The sequence below is a fragment of the Zeugodacus cucurbitae genome, chromosome 2 (assembly GCF_028554725.1).
Source record: "Zeugodacus cucurbitae isolate PBARC_wt_2022May chromosome 2, idZeuCucr1.2, whole genome shotgun sequence".
NCBI classification, from domain to species: Eukaryota; Metazoa; Arthropoda; class Insecta; order Diptera; family Tephritidae; genus Zeugodacus; species Zeugodacus cucurbitae.
Window position 1 is genome coordinate 10,695,122 of NC_071667.1, and position 19,168 is coordinate 10,714,289.

Here is a 19,168-nt window from a genome sequence, read left to right on the forward strand (position 1 = left end):
AGAAATTTCAAACATACGAAGGGCTTAATAGTTTATAAATCGGTTAATATCTGAAACATCTTTGTATGTTGGTGATAAAAATGAGTGAAATCGGTTCAGGAATTACCTCAGCCTATATACAATTTATATATGATGATTTTCGTTTTTCTTTTGAACTTTATGCCGAATACATGAGTAAAATTGTATGTTATCTTAGTAAAAATATAGCAATAAATTGCGAGAGTATAAAACATTCGGTTGCACCCTTAGCATTTCTTTACTTATTACATATTAATTTTATATAATTAATAAACAAAGATATGAAAAATTTTACTACCACTAACTTAATACCCAACTAAATTTAATTTAATTTTCTGCAACAACCTCTATATCCACAATAATATATAAAATTTAAGCAAAACAAATGTGTAAATGTCTACCCCAGCGTTCAACATTTGAGTTAACAACACAAACAGACCTCAGAAAACATTTCAAAACAAAGCGATTTCATAGAAGCCAAAAAATCACAATATTTCCACAACTTAACAGAGAAATAACCATAGCAATTGCTAACGTGCTAATGACAATTTGGGCAAAAGCAACAGTAACAAGTCATTTAATACAGCCACACCAAGCGACACATACGCACAAGGCAACGTATCTGGCAACATGTGTTGCAACAATGCTCCACACTCGAGATGAGTCGACTTTTTCACGAGACTTAATTAATTTTCCAACAACTCGCAGTGCTAACTACGCAACTGACAGCTAAGCAGTTGCCATTTCAATGCGTACAAGCCACATAAATACACACCGCCATCAACTCGCTGCTTTGATTGTGAGAGCTGATAAAGTGATACCGAAAGTGTGGTTATGCACCACCACATTGACAATAAACAGCACAGTGAGTGAAGCAAATATTGCGCATGTAGCTCTGGTGGCACTGCAGCCGTTAGCTAATTTAAATGTTGACTTCTGTTGCAACAACAGCACGTTGCCACACGCGCACACAGTCAAATCCCAACTAACACAGATTGAAGTTGCAATTGCAACAAACTGCCACTTACAGCATTGCCTCAAACGCTGAGTGTGCGTCATTTTGTGTGCCGTCAAACTGTTAGCTGACGCTTGTGTATTTAATATTCATAGATTTGCCGTGTGTTGCGGGCGATGGCAAGCTAACACCGGCGCGCACATGCTGACATTCATAAAGACGACGCTTGATGATTGTCATTTTCATTGCCGTCACCTTCTACGATGTGAATGACTTTCACCATTGTTATTGTTGCTTTTATATCAGAAGCGCCAACGCAGTGCTGGCGTCAAGCCATGAAGGCGGTGCACACATTGCATGTAGTACGTGCCTCATACTCATACATTTGGGAAATTCTTTGTCACGCCATTTCGACGTTGCAGCTTAGCTCCTTTAGTATTTGCCACGGCACAAGTTTAAGTATTTGTGGCAATAATAAGCTTTACTCTGATTATCTCTCATTAGTTCGCCCCAATGGGTATGGTGAGCACGTATTTTTGAATGCAAACCATTCACGTCAGCCATAAAATTTTGCAACGTATGAATTTTCGAAGGGAATTTAGGAATTCACCAAATTGCCGTACTCAACTTCGAAATGCAACTTTGATGCGAACAAACTCTAACAACAGTAAATAACTAATACCGTTGCAGGGATTAAGCTCTTTGCAAACAGCTGCACTTTACTGATGACCTAAATTGATAAGAGTTTAATGGAATGGCGTGTGAAATTTTTAAGTCTGGTTAACTCCAAAGGAACTTTTATTATAAAATCTGGTTACTCAGAACTAATGCCATTTTATTGGAATTTACTGAATCACTTGAATTTTATGTATATCTACTGTGAAGATAAAAAATGGTGAATGGCTTAAAAAGTTTGTTTTTCCAAATTATTATTTAGTGGAAGTTTTTGTAATTTTTTCAGGCAAACATATCTCAATTTTAGTCTTAAAACTTCATGTGATCGAGGGATATCATCCATATCTATATACATATTATCCATAGCCATATTACAACTTGGTTGAAACGATCGATTGTGAGCTCGCTTGCCATTCACTTTCATAGAATTTCCGCACACCAAAGATTTCATTATCAGTATGTTCTCAGACACCTTAAGAGTCATATAGAATCATTCACTGGGGCCGGTACCTTTAAAATATCTTTTAAAAAGTAAAGTAACAAGTTATAATTACCGATTTTGATATGCAAGCATTTCATATATGAGAGTGCGTGTTCGTTTCGCCAAATTATACAATGATATATCACTCTCTACCAGTGCCAGTAGGAAAAACAATTAAAAATGATTTACTTATTTCATAAATAATGATTTTTTTTAGAAATATTAAAAAAGTCGTATGCTAATAGCGGTATGTTTTAGATATTTAAAAAATCGTATGAGACTAACAGCACTTGTACTTTTATCGCATGAGATTTTTATTAAAATTTTACTATTTGTTAATCAAAAACAACAGTAAATAAATGGCAAATACAATTTTTTACCAATATTTAGAAATTACTTTTTTTGAAATTTTTATTTTGTAATGGAAAAATAGAGTTATTCTCTCAAATTGCTCAAAACCCTGAAAAATTCTCTCACTCAACAACTTCAGATTTCAACACAACTGGAATATAAATATTTCAAGCAAGCAAATATAAACTGGCTCAAGGCTCATAGTAATAATTCGTAGCTTAGCAATATGTAATAAATTAAAATTGAAACAACCAATGATATTCGATACTGCACAAAACAAGAGATAAAATCATATAAAAATCGCAATTAAACGCTGCCATAAACGCTTTGTCTTACAAGAATTCGAGCCCACATTTTTTAATCACCCGTCTATCTGCTTATAGTTGTTGCTATTTTTGTAGTTTTACTGCTTTTGCATAAATAATTGCACCAACGCAAACCGTTGAGTTAACACCACCACTGACAGCCGCCAATGCCAGCTGTAAATCTTTTATTTTCAACATAATTTTGCTTTGCTTAATCTCAACCGCCAACAAATTGAAGTTGAGCTTGTTATTGCCACTCATGAGTGGGCAGGTGGCAAGTAGTGTAAACAAACCAGCTAGACAAGCTGCTAAAATACATACTCATGCATGTGTAATTATGGCGATATTAAAGGCAATTGAACTGTCAATCGACAATGACAGTCTGTAATAATTTATCTTTGCGCGGCAGAGTGGAGCACAAGGGCAAAAGCTCCACTCTGCCGCGTTGTGTGTGCGTGCATGAGACTGCGTACCGCAAGACGTCAAATTGCAATGCAATACATTTATTCTTTGCGTTTTACTTATTTTCTTCGTCATGACGTTCCTTTTAGTTGCAGCAACAGTTGTCATATCATCATTGTAGGTTGGACAGCGATATGACAGCAGCATGACATGTGATGCTGTATTGTTGTCGCTACGCATTTGAGTAAGTGGCAAGTTGAAGGTGATGAAATCTGTCAAATCGAAAGCAATTCGAGTAGTTGAGTTGTAAATGTGTTAAGTGTAGAGTTCTCAAAACAGATGAAAATGTTGGCAATAAGTTGGCAGAAAATTCGAGCTCCAGTCTCTTCTTTAGATCATTTAGACCATTTCAGCATTACAACAAAATCGGATTAACTTGACAGAGTGTACCTAGTCTAACTCAAAATATATATTCAATACCTTAGCGAAATACTGCCTTTTGTGGGCTTATGAGGCAATAGAAGGTACCTGCACTCTAACAAGCGAAATTTTCAGCATTCATCGCTCAGCTATTTTGAAGAGCGATATATGCTCGGCAATAAATTTAAGACATACATAACGACCAAGAGCTCACAGTGAACAGCATAATAATTGACAAATTAATTATATATATTTGGCAGGTATATGTGAAATGTACGCCTTTGAGATGTCGCCACTAATTTTGTTGCTTGAAAGGAATTTCGACTGCAAGCCATGCACAACCAAAACAGCCAATCAATAGCTATTAACCCATACTATATGCAAGTTAATTCAATGCAGCTTCCACTGAGCACACAAATTAATTATTAAATTCGGTTGAATTCGGAGAGAAGCAAAGCATTTCGGAGCTTGCTTGACCAGTACCAATAATACCCCAAACAAATTATAACGAAAATCCCTGGAGCCTAGAGTGAGCCGAAGACAAAACGTGCACAGTTGTGGCAAGCAAATCAAGTGTGTGTGCATGCATGAAAGTAGCTGTAAATTACCACAAACAATGTAGAGCATTAAAGTTGGAGCATAACACCTGGTGATAGGGTGAATGCTGCTCCCTGCCTTAGTTGTTGCGATAAAATGTCACATAATTTAATAATTTATCAGCATTCTGAAAGGCAAAATAAGTTGCAGCAACACTTCTACATCAACTTAAACTTAGAGTGGCTGTTGAATTTCTTAAATTGTTGCTACACTCACAACTCTGTCTTGTTTTTGTTGTCTTCCTCAAATTTATGCAGCAGCTTAATTTTATTTAGAAAAAGAGCTGTAAACGGTAAATTGTAAGGTAAAAAGTTCATCCTGCCAGAGTGGACAGCATAACTACAGTTGCCAGCGCTCACTACTCCCGTCGTCTTTACTTCACGCTTTTCTGTTTCTTCTTCGTTTTCTTGATGATATTAGAACTTCGTCTACTCGGCGAAAGTGTTAATGAGTTTTAATTATTAAACGCAAAAGTGTGGCAACATTGCTTGTTACGTTTACAAGCACTTTTACCATTATACAACGCTCACACAATTTTGTTGAAACATCACCTTTTCCGAGTATCTATTAATATTTCGGGTGCGTCGGGCATGCCGCACTCAAAATTCCTGTGCATTTTGGCTTGGTTGCCAAGTAGTCAAAGCCGGACGATTGGTGAAGTGCTTAGCAAAGTTTTTAGCAGCGGAAAATTGTTAACACTGATTACTTGTTACAAGCAATTTTTCGCCGTTAACACCAACGACAGCCGGCAAGGCAACAGCAGCCAACGTACAACTTGCAACTTGCTACTTGCAACGACAGATCTAATAACACTGAGCGCTGTATTTGCAGCTGCTTTTAGTTGCTTTAGATTTAAGATATTTATAACTTCTGCATGACAGAGGGAGCTGCTGCATTTGCTATTATACATACATATATATACTTAACTTAAATACATAACTTAGACTTAACGTATGTATATATTTGTTTTTCAAGTCGTCGTTGTTCTTTTGCGCAGCTGCTTCTAAATTTTTATTACACTACTCGGAAATGCATTCGCTGCTTTTCGCTGATTTTTGGAGTGCAATATCTAACTGTTGTAGATATATGTAACTATTTAATAACAATCATTCGTTATGGCAATCGTCTGGTATGTATACTTAGTTGCACGTGTATGTATGTATGTATGTTAATCGTAAAATGAATTATTTTCAAACAATATCACTGCAACTTCTTGCAACAGTGTGAGTTAAAATTTTAATACTCACGACTGATTTCTAATTAGTGTACAACTTTAATGAGCAAAATTTACACTAATGAATTTTGATGCGAGTTTGTTTAGTTTATGAAAACAATAACAAAAATTATGCGAAAATATTAAATGCAATTAAATAATAATAATGTAAAACATATTATTACAGGTATTAGTTGAGCTTCAATCGAATTAATAATCCCCTTGACTATGGAATTTTATTTTTTTCGTTCTCAGAATATTGCTTGGTATACTAGTTGAGGTAAATTTTTTCAAATTTTCAGTAGAAATAGTAGAAGTTTGCCAAATTATTATTTAAATATTTCCAAAATAAACAGCTGCAGCCACTCGTTAATATTTGTTAGTTAGTTCCAAAATCTAAGGTGTCAAACTATAACTTTTTCTATAGATTATGATTCATGCATACATACAGATCTTTGAGAGAATTATATTCTGTTGAAACCATTTCACAAAATTAGTAAAATAACTTGCAACAAAAATAATTTGTATATATAACTGATATATATGTATATGAAATGCAGATGTTGACATTTTGCTAATCAGCAAGCAGTAGATTTATCTTCAATTCACTGCCAACAGTAACAAAAACACCCGTGATGTCAAATGAAAACAATCATATGACTTGTATTAATATGAACTATATACGATTTCGTATATGAATATACACATATGAATATCTGTATGTAAGTACTGCGCTTTATGAGCAATCATAACAAAAATTTACTGACAACTGAAACTGCGCAAATTATTAGCTTCTAATTAAGAGTTGTAGTTGAAAAGCCATACATACATACCCTGTAGGAAAAATATTATATATATATGCTTACAATATACAATATAGCTTTCATATATATATAAATAAATAGTATACAAATTATTTGAGAATATTTCAATCTATTCGATTTTTTTCCTACGGGGTATGTATAACTTTCCAACTCATATCCATACACAACAAATGAACACACCCGTAGCAAGTTGAAAAGTTATAATATTTAAAACAAACACATGCTTTTCCGCCGCAAGTTGTAATGAAATCTGTGTGTATAGGACAACACTGGCAGATGTTCAAATACAACTTACGTACGCGCATATGTGTGTGTGTGCTAAAAGTCATTTGCATAGAAAATAATAAACCGGAACTATTTGCCACAAACACGCACAAGCATTTGCAACTCCGAGCAAATAAATAAATGGCTCAATGGAGTTGCTCGTGTCATTGCAGAAAACCGTAAAGGGAGACACAGTGGCAACAAGTCATCAGCGTTGCTCCGGGATATACGCACAAGCAAATGCAAATTAGATATTTATGTTTTGGTTGTTTCGACCACACACACACACATTCGCACTGGCACCTTAGCTACCAGCTGAGCAGTCAATCTGACAACAATTTCTGTTATTGCAAAACTCGCAACCACGTTGTAAACCAAAAGCCAACTAGCAAAAAAAGAAATAGAGATGCTGCATGCTTAGCAATCCTTGACACTGGTTGCAGATGGCCAATAATAATGCCAATAACAACTATGCCAGCCATTTCCCACTGCAATGCTTTGTAATGAAAGCGCCGTTGATGAAGTTGCAAACGACAATAACAACAATGGCATGCATGCCTGAAGTACTATATTGAAGCCAAATAGTTGAACTCTCTCTCACCCTCTTGCGCTCTTTACATATTATTTCGCTGTTCCTCCACTGCCTTGCTGTTCATGGTCAGAATATGCGTGCAGCCATTAAACTCGACATATTTAAGCGCTTGAGACTGTTCACGCGTCCATACATATATGGGTTGAAAATCCCATTTAAATGGATAGCTCAGAAGCCATCAACCGGTCAACCGGTCGAATGATCGCCAGGCTGTTGGCAAAAGCAGATATACACCGTGGCAGGCACTGTAGCTGCTGCACAGTAGTCAGTGTTGCAGACGAAGGTAGACATAGTGGAAACCACATGCACACAGACACACACACACACACACACACCGGCTGAAACACAAACAACCGCATTGAAAGCCGCAGCCACGTTTGGCATCCGGTTGTTCATATTCCCCTTGGCACTCTTAGTCCACTGGCCTTCCGCTGTCTAGCCCACTAGCTGCTGGCCGCCACTTTGTCTGGTTCTCTGGTCCGTCATGCTTGTTCGAACATTGCTCTGCCTTTGTTGACTATTACGTTTTGTTTTTCTCTCTATCTTGCAAAGACACTGCGACAGCTTACGTCCGGTGTCAGTCGGGTTGTTGGCCATCAAAGTGGCATTGGTACAACGGCTATTATTTTTGTCTTTTTATTAGTTCGTTATTTATTTTTATCTGCCTACCAACAGTGCTGCAGTTTTGCAATTGCTTTATGGACATTTCACAGGTTTAAGGTCTTTTCCCAGTAAATTTAAAAGGTTGTCTCACACGAAATAAGTGTTGGCAAAGCAGCTGAGTCGATTCTGCAAAATTTGTTTCTTATTAACATTAAAAATTTTATTAACTTAATGAGGGTTAAAAAATTATGAACTGTATTCAAATAGAAATTTTAAATAAAATAAAATTTAAATTTGATAAGAGACTGTAGTAAATGTGATCGAAAAAGCCCAAACAGCCTTTGTGAGAATTTTTTTTTAATTAAATTTGAATAAGTGAAATGAAATCATTGCAGAAAATTACAAAACGAAAATTTATTCTTCTTTTTCTGAGTTCATTGCCTACATTTAGGATCAATATACAATTATATCGTAGACAAACTCCTCCATTAATGCCTACTATCATGAAAGAAAATGTTCATCATACGCCATGACATCCATATTGAAATACAAAAACGCAATTTGGGAAGGCGCAACCTTCAATAAGCCTTCTAATATGATGTCCGCACAAACACATTGCCAATACGTTTGCATAGAACACCTCATCCATTGCAAATGCGGTTAGCTGCAGTGCTCCACCTTTTACTTGTACAAAGATGTGCGTGTACACTACTTCATGTTGCTGCATTTCTGAACTTGTGTGCGTGTAAATATAAACAGCTTCGTCGATAGCATTGTGCCGATTTGGCCAGATAAACACGCGCTTAGTATAAACGCTATATGATTATTATCGCCCTACACATGCAGACACACTTGTAGACTCGTGCGAGGGCCATATATCATGCCGTATTTACTTGAGCATGCACGCTGTGTTGCACGGCTGGTTGCAACAAATCTCAAGCGATTGCTTGCTTGTGTTTAGTAGTTTCTTGTGCTGCCGCAATAAATTGTTGTTTCTTTTTATAGTGTGGCAAGGAAAATTGAATTGTATATAATTTGTAGAAGTTGCAAATTCACTTCTTATGAAGACTTTAGTAAAGTATTTTTTTAGAGAAATTTATTTTTAAAACTTCAATTCAATTTAATTTTTGTTAAGAAATTGGAATCTTTATTTATAAATACAAAAAAATATAAAATATTATAACGTCTCGAAAAGGTAATTTTTTTTTATTTTTTTACTAATAAATATTTTTTTAGTAATATTTTCTATTAGCAATTTTTTATAATTTCATATTTCATAAACAGAGTGCACTTCATTTTTAGGCATTAATTAGTGCCTTCATCTTTATAAATTAGCACGTAACGCAACCATCTTTGGTCGAATATTTCGACATAATTGTAAAATCTTAACAAATAGCGTTGCTGTTGTAGTCAAAAAAGGGCAAAACCCTACCTTATTTTATGCGAAAATATTTCGCTTTGCCACAGCTTAGTCACTCTCAACGTCCATTAGCACTAATTGGTAAATAAAAACGCCTGCCGAAGCGTTGATGCGGAAGGCACAGCCAAATAATTTCATACGTACCGCCGCACGCAAACTTTTGGCTAAGCACTTGCTAGATTAATTACAAAGTGCCTCGTCGACTGACCCAGCAGAGTGTGGCGAAGAGAGTTTTTGCGCAAAAAAGCGTAAATCATCAAACAAAAATAAATAAACATTAAACAAAAATAAAATATTCACTCGAAATGTACTTGTGCTCAGCGCATTGGAACAAACTACATATTTACTTGGGTACTCTTTCGCAGATTTAAGCTTCAAATGTGTTTTAATATTTAATTGTCGGTGTTCGTTTGTTTAATAAGTCGCACTTTGCGCTTTCATTTGCACTTATTCTCTACAATCACGGTGTCTAATTAGTCTTCAAGTTTTCTTCGACAGCAGCTGCGGGCAGAAAACTCTCCGTAGAGCTGCTTCACTTAAAATATGTAATTTATTATAGCATTCAGCAAAGCTTGTATAGCAATGCCTTTATCTTATGTGTAGCACTTGGCGCCAGAGTTTTCGCACGCGATGTGGCAATTTGCTTGATTATTTTCCAAAAATACAATTCAAATCAAGTTTATGGTGTGTTTAAATAGTCTGAGAATTATTAGGTCTGCTGTGCAACTTCAAAAAAAATTCAATTCATAAATAAAGTGTCTATAAATATTTGAATTTTTTTTGTGACGGAGATCTATTGCTGTTAAAAGCTAGTTTACTTACTCTTCAACGTAAACTCTTTTTTAAATTTTTTCTTTAACTTTTCTTCGATAGTTCAAGTGGATCATAGCATATATTTGGGAGTGTTTAGCACATGAATGTAGGCAAAGGATTTATAATGAGGACTTTCGTTTAAAGACGTACAAAGCCTACATCTAGAATACGCTTCAAAGGCTCTCGTATTTGAAATCAATAAAACAACACATCTTAACTGATTTCCTATAGGAATTTAAAGCGCCAAAATGTAGGCAACATTTTTGTGATCTTGGTTTCCGTATAAAACATAAACATTGCCTACATTTAGGATAAGTCATTCACAATGAATTACTCAATATTCTTGAAGCATGTATATACAGCTCAGTGTTTAAATACGATATTAAGACTTTTTAAAATTCTAAAACATTTCGAACCCGCCTTATGCACATAACATATTAGTATGTAGAACAACCATATATTAATTAAAGTACCACTTTTACAGCTACAACAATGGCATGTTCTTTCGCAGCATTGCCAGAGTCTCGTAATTCATAAAAATTCAATTATAACCATGTTGTATGTCTACAGTCTCTATACCGGCAATTAACATTGTTGCAGGTGTGCTGCAATGTAAAAACATATTTTGTATATACAATATATATGTATATATTTTGTATAATAAGTGTAATAAGTGGTATTGCATATTTTCGCATGCTGTTGGGAATTCAAAATGGAAAACGGCACGGTACACATTCCGACTGCTGCTTGATTAATGATTTTAATTTCGTGATTTTCAGAAGCATAAAAGCACAGCGCACCGCGTATGCCGCCAACTATAGCCAAATGCAATGACGAACAGTTATTTCAGCTCACATACAGTCTAATGAAATAAATTAGAGCGATTTTCGCACAAATCGTGTATTTATAGGAAACATTTTAAATCAATTTAGCACATTTGAAAGTGTGCAAAATTCATTAGCTGTTTTAGAGCTTTCATCCATATGATTTATGCGGTAGAAAGCGTACATTTTTGTTAGACCGTATTCTATTTAAATATGTTTTGATTGAGCGTAATCTCTTTATTTAATAATAATATTTACGAACATTTTGAACATGATTAAACTGATATGAAAATTGAGAAATCTGCTTTCGTACATCATTGTAGTTTTGTGCAGAATATACATAAGACATACAATAATTCTCTTTAAATATTTTAAGCTCAAAAATATAACTACCTGAATTATAAATACATATATCAAATGCTCAAACCAAAGGTCAATTTGAATTCTCATGAAAACCTATCAAAATAAAGCTGCCGGGCAATTTAGAGCGCTCTAGTCTGTTGAACTGAAAACTATTATGTATGTATATGCTTATATACATACTTATGCAACTCTTTATTTGTTGCTGAAACCTTGTTGCCATAAGTGCTATACTAAAAGGATTTTTTATGTGTGAATATGCCACTAGGGAATTTGTTGCTTCATATATTTATAAAAACATCTATATATTTATTTATAAAATGTTTCTAAGTTCTTCAAGATTTCAACAGTGTTTATTCAAAGTTTTCTGAACTATATTAAATAATCTTTGATTTAATATATTTTATTTAAAAATTTCCTATCGTGCATACTAAAATTGCGATTTATACATACACAAATATAGGAAAATCTAAAAATGTATGTAAAGGGTGATTTTTTAAGAGCTTGATAACTTTTTTAAAAAAAAAAACGCATAAAATTTGCAAAATCTCATCGGTTCTTTATTTGAAACGTTAGATTGGTTCATGACATTTACTTTTTGAAGATAATTTCATTTAAATGTTGACCGCGGCTGCGTCTTAGGTGGTCCATTCGGAAAGTCCAATTTTGGGCAACTTTTTCGAGCATTTCGGCCGGAATAGCCCGAATTTCTTCGGAAATGTTATCTTCCAAAGCTGGCTTATTTCTGTAGACTTTAGACTTGACGTAGCCCCACAAAAAATAGTCTAAAGGCGTTAAATCGCATGATCTTGGTGGCCAACTTACGGGTCCATTTCTTGAGATGAATTGTTCTCCGAAGTTTTCCCTCAAAATGGCCATAGAATCGCGAGCTGTGTGGCATGTAGCGCCATCTTGTTGAAACCACATGTCAACCAAGTTCAGTTCTTCCATTTTTGGCAACAAAAAGTTTGTTAGCATCGAACGATAGCGATCGCCATTCACCGTAACGTTGCGTCCAACAGCATCTTTGAAAAAATACGGTCCAATGATTCCACCAGCGTACAAACCACACCAAACAGTGCATTTTTCGGGATGCATGGGCAGTTCTTGAACGGCTTCTGGTTGCTCTTCACCCCAAATGCGGCAATTTTGCTTATTTACGTAGCCATTCAACCAGAAATGAGCCTCATCGCTGAACAAAATTTGTCGATAAAAAAGCGGATTTTCTGCCAACTTTTCTAGGGCCCATTCACTGAAAATTCGACGTTGTGGCAGATCGTTCGGCTTCAGTTCTTGCACGAGCTGTATTTTATACGGTTTTACACCAAGATCTTTGCGTAAAATCTTCCATGTGGTCGAATAACACAAACCCAATTGCTGCGAACGGCGACGAATCGACATTTCACGGTCTTCAGCCACACTCTCAGAAACAGACGCAATATTCTCTTCTGTACGCACTGTACGCATTCGTGTGGTTGGTTTAATGTCCAATAAAGTAAACTGAGTGCGAAACTTGGTCACAATCGCATTAATTGTTTGCTCACTTGGTCGATTATGTAGACCATAAATCGGACGTAAAGCGCGAAACACATTTCGAACCGAACACTGATTTTGGTAATAAAATTCAATGATTTGCAAGCGTTGCTCGTTAGTAAGTCTATTCATGATGAAATGTCAAAGCATACTGAGCATCTTTCTCTTTGACACCATGTCTGAAATCCCACGTGATCTGTCAAATACTAATGCATGAAAATCCTAACCTCAAAAAAATCACCCGTTAGTTAAAAATACATGTGTGCTGTGACAAGTCATCTGCTAAATTACACAACAGATTTCCCGATAGAACACGTTTTCCAGCTTAAACAAAATGTCCATATGATGTGTTGTGCTACAAACAAATACATGCAAGCACACACACATACATATGAACTGTCTATAAGCGCAACTTATGTTATTTATATAACATATATTTATATAAAGGTATACATATGTACATACGTGTATGTATATATATATTGAAAATTGTTAACACTTTTTCAGTTGTCTTTTGGCAATGTGTTGTCTATCACCGTCAGCCAGCAGTCAGCAGCCGGAGGATTTCCATTGTCAACACGATCGCTATCAACAGAGGTGTTACATTTTTATTCAACCTCAAACCATAACACATACATACATAGAAACATACAAGCATGGATATATGTATGTAGGTGCATATGTGACCTGCTGGCGGGCTTTAAAGTACGTTAACGCCACACTATCTATCCACGGAATCTCATAAAGTTCACGCCCTGTTACCCCTTAGTGTCTCCCATACGCTCGTAATTCGCTTAATGAATTCAGCGTTTATAATGCTTATTTAGCTGGAGTGGTTTTTTCTCACGTCGAACTTGGCTTGGCAGTGCTCAGATGACACTGGCACGACCAGCACACAAACACACGCACACACGGGCATATAGTGACTCATGCGAGGTTAAAGGCACACATAATACCAATATACATATGTATGTGCGTATGTGCAAATTATGTATTTAGTATGGCAAGGATTTTGGTGTGCACGTTAAAAGGAGCGCAATGACACGCGAAACCACCGCATCTACTTGCCTATATGCTTGCGTGTGAGCGTGTGATGGTGTATATGAAGGCGTTCATTCGGTCATGATGTGACCCAAGTGATTTTACTGTTAATTTGCTTTCACACACATACATGTATGTAGTTGTGCTACGTATAATTATATTCATTTATACGCATATACACACACTCATAATTGCTGTGCAGCTACATATTTCGGCTTCCCAATTGTAGTTTCGCTGTTTTTGTATATTCTTTGTGTGCGCTGTATATTGTTGTTAACAGCATACATGAACTTTTGAGTATGCCGAAGAGCACTCAAACATATTTGCATATTCAGCCACACACACTCACAAACTCAAGTTAATAGCGCTTTTTGTTCATTGTGCTGACTGCCTCCCTGAGAGCTTACAGGCGCGCTCGTGTGTCGTCAATCCGAAGGTGTGAGTTAATTACGCTATCATGGAAAATTGCTTACATGCATGTAAAGTGCAATGTTGAATTTTTTCTACCGAACTTTTTAGCAGCTCACTTTGGAATTTTCCAGCCAAACTATAAGCTTTTAATATGAGTTTCAGGGTGTGTAGCGCTGATTTTGACTGCTAAAATTTTTCACAATTATTTGTATGTTTTGCTAACCCTTTTTATTGTTTGCAACTAACATTAATGTTTTACTTTTTATCTTTCTATTTTCAGGTTCGCACCCTCTTCGTTAGCGGTTTGCCAATGGACGCAAAACCACGCGAGCTTTATCTTTTATTCAGAGCTTATGAGGTGAGTGGGCAAATTTTTTTTATTATTTTACCTAAGGAAATTATTTATTTGTACAGCAAAAAAAAATTGTGGTTTTTGAAAAAGGATTGCGTATCTATGACCATTTAACCCGCCAGCGCCCAACAACTGTCGTTTTGACTCTTCGAAAGAGTCTTTCCGATTCACTTTTGTTAAATTTCGATATTGAAATAAACTATTTAAATACTCTTAAGGTTAGGTTAATAGGCAGATCCTTGCATATGGATCCCACTTACCCAGTTTGAGCTGCTCTTTGTGATACCTATAAACTTCTAATGGATCTAAGACCCTTAAGATTCAGCAAGGTTCGCTAGATTCGTCGAAGGTGAGCCTTCCAAGGTTTTTCAACCTCAGTCTGACAAAAGCTGGACAGTGGAGGAGGTAATGCTTATATGATTTCACCTCGTCTTCCTCCAAACCTCTTTGGCAAGTTGCATTTGCCAGGATCCCGAGTCTCTACGCACGGGTGCCCATTGGACAATGTCCAGTAAGCTAAGAGAAAGCAGTTCAAATGACCGTTTTACGCTCCACAGCGGGTCAAAAGAACCTCGCAACTACACAGCTGCTGGACGATGCCTGCATGTCCAGCCCTCTTGCGCAAGGGGACCGCTCCCATTCCGACATAAATCTTACTAGGGTACCCTCTTTTGCAAGTCATACGCTTTAATAGCCGATTGCGAGCTTACGTAGCTCCAATAACTATTTACATAAATATGGTTATCTGACCGTGGTCTAGGACAACAACGAGTACAAAGAAGGTTGGCAGTTCGCTGTGACCACAAGTCGATAGGTCGAGGTATATTCTTTGAGTAACCTCTTTTTAGTAAATCTAATAAAACCCATAAATAATATTAATTATTTGTGTAAATTTCAAAATCCATTCGTACATTCCAGGGCTATGAAGGATCTCTATTAAAGGTGACCAGCAAGAATGGCAAAACTGCATCGGTAAGTAAATCGCTATTAAATTTTTTTTAAAGAACATACTCGTATATGCACATATATACACTTCGGCACGGCACTCCCTACTTCCCACTATACGCCACTAACGGTTTCATTTAAATACCAATTTACAGCCTGTTGGATTTGTAACATTTCACACCAGAGCCGGTGCGGAGGCAGCTAAACAGGATTTACAGGTAATATTAATTTTGAAATTACAAGTAAAACAAAAAAAAAGACAGCAATAACAAAAACCAATTAAGCAACAGATTTAATATGAGAATGTAAACTATTTTGTATGCAATTCCTATCGCTATAAAGGCACACAACATTATACAAATGCAATGAAAATTATTTTAACAAAAAAAAAAAAAGTTTTGCAAATATTCAGCAACGCAAAAAGAAATGTTAAGCAAGAAAAACAAAAGCAAGCAGGATTGCTTATTTGAGCAGCACACACTTAAACGTAATTTACTTTTAGTACGATCGATGTAAAGCTCGCATAACTCAGGCTTGAAGTGAACACAATAATATAACACAGACAAAAAAAAACCATATGAAGCATAATATTGTGAAAAGTCCAGGAAATAGTCATTTGCAAATGAAATGCATAAAATTTGGAATAAATTAATATTTAAAGTACACTTGCGGGTGTATGTACAACGTATATGTATGTATGTAATCCATAATATTTTGAGTAATTATTTCATATATTCCATTAATGTAATGAACAAATATATTCACGCCTTGCAAATTTTTGTATAAAGACACCGCCATGGCTTGCCGCACACGATTTTACCAAGCAAAACAACAACAACAAAAATAAATAATGGAAAATATGAAATATTTCATTAAATCCGCTGCATTCGCTTTGAAAATGGCTATTTCCTCCAACAACAAAAACAAAGAAGTAATAGAAACAATATTTCAGCGAATCCCAAGTGTACTCTCACTCCAGTTCTGCTTTAATTCCCTACATTTTCGGTTCTTTTTTTAAGACTGTTGTTTTTCTTCTTTTTCTTTCTGTTATATCAAACGCAACCAACACGCCTTCTATTCTAATTCATTTTGTTTACCTATCTATCTATCTAACTTTCATTCAAACGTACAAAAAATGTCATCACTTTTTGTTAAGCATCTCAATTTTGAATTATCCTCGCAGTAGTTTTTAGCTCTGGTGCATGTATGGGAAATGAAAACACCGCCACTGCCAACCACAACCTACTAGCAAAACAACAACAAAACATACACTGAACAGCAAATACCTTCTTTAGAAATGATAGTAGAAAGGGTGTTGCGTGTAAAATTGAGCTTTCACAAACCAAAGCTATTTTTCGGAGAGGGAATTTGATTTAGAGACAGTCGTTAATTATTTTTCTGTAATAAATGTATGAATTTCAATTAATTTCATAAAAAATTTACAAAAAATGTAGCTGCAGAGCTTTCAAAAGCTCGGAAAATACAGAAATAAAGCTTTCACAAAACAATTACTTATTAATAGAAATTGTAAATCAATTACAAAAATTCTCTCATTTTAGCCAAATACGAAAATCAGAAACTTAATAAATTACGAGTAGTAAAATAAATTTTGTCAAGCAATTGAATGAATGAAATGAGCTTTTAATGAAAATAGTGAAAGCTTTCAAGCTTAAGTTATAATAAAATACAGTAAAGTCTAATTTGAATGATTTTTTCATGATAAACTATTTGCAAGAAGTAATAATACTTATTTTTAAATTAATACATATCTGCAAATATTCGTTTTCCATAAATAAAAATTAATGAATATGTTTTTAGTGAAAGCTTTCAAAATCATATTTGTACTAACTATTAAATCACTACGGAAAGTAAGCGATTTCATTTTTCAAAAGCTTGTAGTTAACATTTAATGAATATATGATATGAGTGAAAGCTTTAAAAAGCACACATTCATTTTTTTATATTTAATTTTCTACAGTAAGGAGATTCATTTATTTCATATGCCTTAGCATAAATAAATATCCTGCCAAAACCGACACCAATGAACACAAACAGTTAGGCGAGTTAAACAAAAGCTGTTAAAGCTTTCAATAAATCTCCATTACATGGACACGCTCATTATAATAAAAAAGGTTAGATCCAAATAGCGTTAGATAACTCCAATAGCGCCAGTTTCACCCTAATTATGCCGTTTGTAACATTTTTTTTAATCCATCCTAAAACACACACGCAAGTTTTTTGAGCTAGATAAAATGTTATTATGATATATTTTTGGCGAATTGACGCGTTTGAAATCGAAACTGTCAAACGATTTGAGTAAAAGTAAATTTATAAATTCAATTTACATAAAAAACTATATTTTAAAAGTATAAAAAAAGTAATTTTGAGCAAACATATTAAAAGCATCTGGCGTGAATTTCCATTAAATTTCGAGTAACAAAACAGTTTACTTGACACGAAATTTGTTATTTTATTAAATATATTGGATTTTTTGCTTAACACTAAGTATATTGAAAGTAGAATGAACAAAAATGTATGAAAACAAAATAATAGCAAAGTCGATTACTATCCGTCGTACTCGCTCATTTGCAGCAGGGTGTACGTTTCGATCCCGATATGCCCCAAACAATTCGCTTGGAATTCGCCAAGAGTAACACGAAAGTGAGCAAACCCAAACCACAGCCCAATACAGCGACAACAGCCTCACATCCTGCATTGATGCACCCACTCACTGGACGTAAGTAAAGAATGTTTGAAAAATCAAAAAAAAAAAAAATAAAAGAAAATAAAAAAAAATTATTAAAAAAATCAAATGAGCAAAAAAATGTTAAGCAATCAAATGTTAAAAGCAATTTTTTTAATTTCGTGCTTTCATTTTTATATATATAAATTTGTATTTGTAGTGCTTTCAATTTATTTTATTTATTTTGCAATCTATTTTTATTCATATTTTTTTTGCATTTAATTTTAATAATTTACTTAATTATTATTTTGTATTAATTTTCCTTCAATGGCTTTCTGTGTATTTCATTTTAGTATATAAATATTAATTATAAATAGTTTGTTGTTGTTGTATAAAACAAATTTATAACTATGTATAACTTTGATTACTGAATTCTATGACAAAAGCGCACTTAATTAATTTCCCATATTTGTATGAATTAAAAAAATACAATTAAATTCAAATCAAATGGAAATAACACACTATCCCAACAACAAATCTGCTATAGAGCACCTGTATAAATAAATTGAAGTGAGAATTTTAAACAAATAAATAATTTAATTGTAATGAGAACAAGTTTCCCTGTTATTTTGAGTCAAATCAATATTCAAGCCCTAGCAAAATGTTTTTTGCACTGATTTCACCAAGTGGTATGTCACCAATCAACGCCACCCACCACCATCACAACCACAACCATCACAATTGCCACCGATACCGTCACAATATGAAAACAACACAGTCACAATTGCAGTCCGCCGCTGTTACACTGTAAAGCTGCATATAAAACACACACACACACATACACATACACGAATTCGTACAATAAAAAAAAAATAATTTCTTACATTTCATAATAATTAGTTACCGCCTGAATTTCAGCGCTCGTTTTGCATTTTACAGTTCTCTTTTTCGTTTTGTCAGATTTTGACCAAACGAACAAGCAAACTGGTATAAATTCATTAAACTGGTATAAACAGATTAAAGGTAGTAGTAGGGAAGTTATATTTTTCGATTAATCAGAAATTAGAGAGTGGCGAAAAGAACAAG

General features: G+C 34.8%; 1 protein-coding gene across 1 annotated transcript in view; it reads left to right on the plus strand.

Moving 5' to 3' along the window:
- LOC105212335 (AF4/FMR2 family member lilli) overlaps positions 1-19,168 on the plus strand; it is a 131,366-nt gene that overhangs the window by 98,235 nt on the left and 13,963 nt on the right. The window contains 4 exon segments of the mRNA XM_054225339.1: positions 14,383-14,460; positions 15,373-15,426; positions 15,555-15,617; positions 17,995-18,136. Coding sequence (XP_054081314.1) covers positions 14,383-14,460; positions 15,373-15,426; positions 15,555-15,617; positions 17,995-18,136 — 337 coding nt within the window.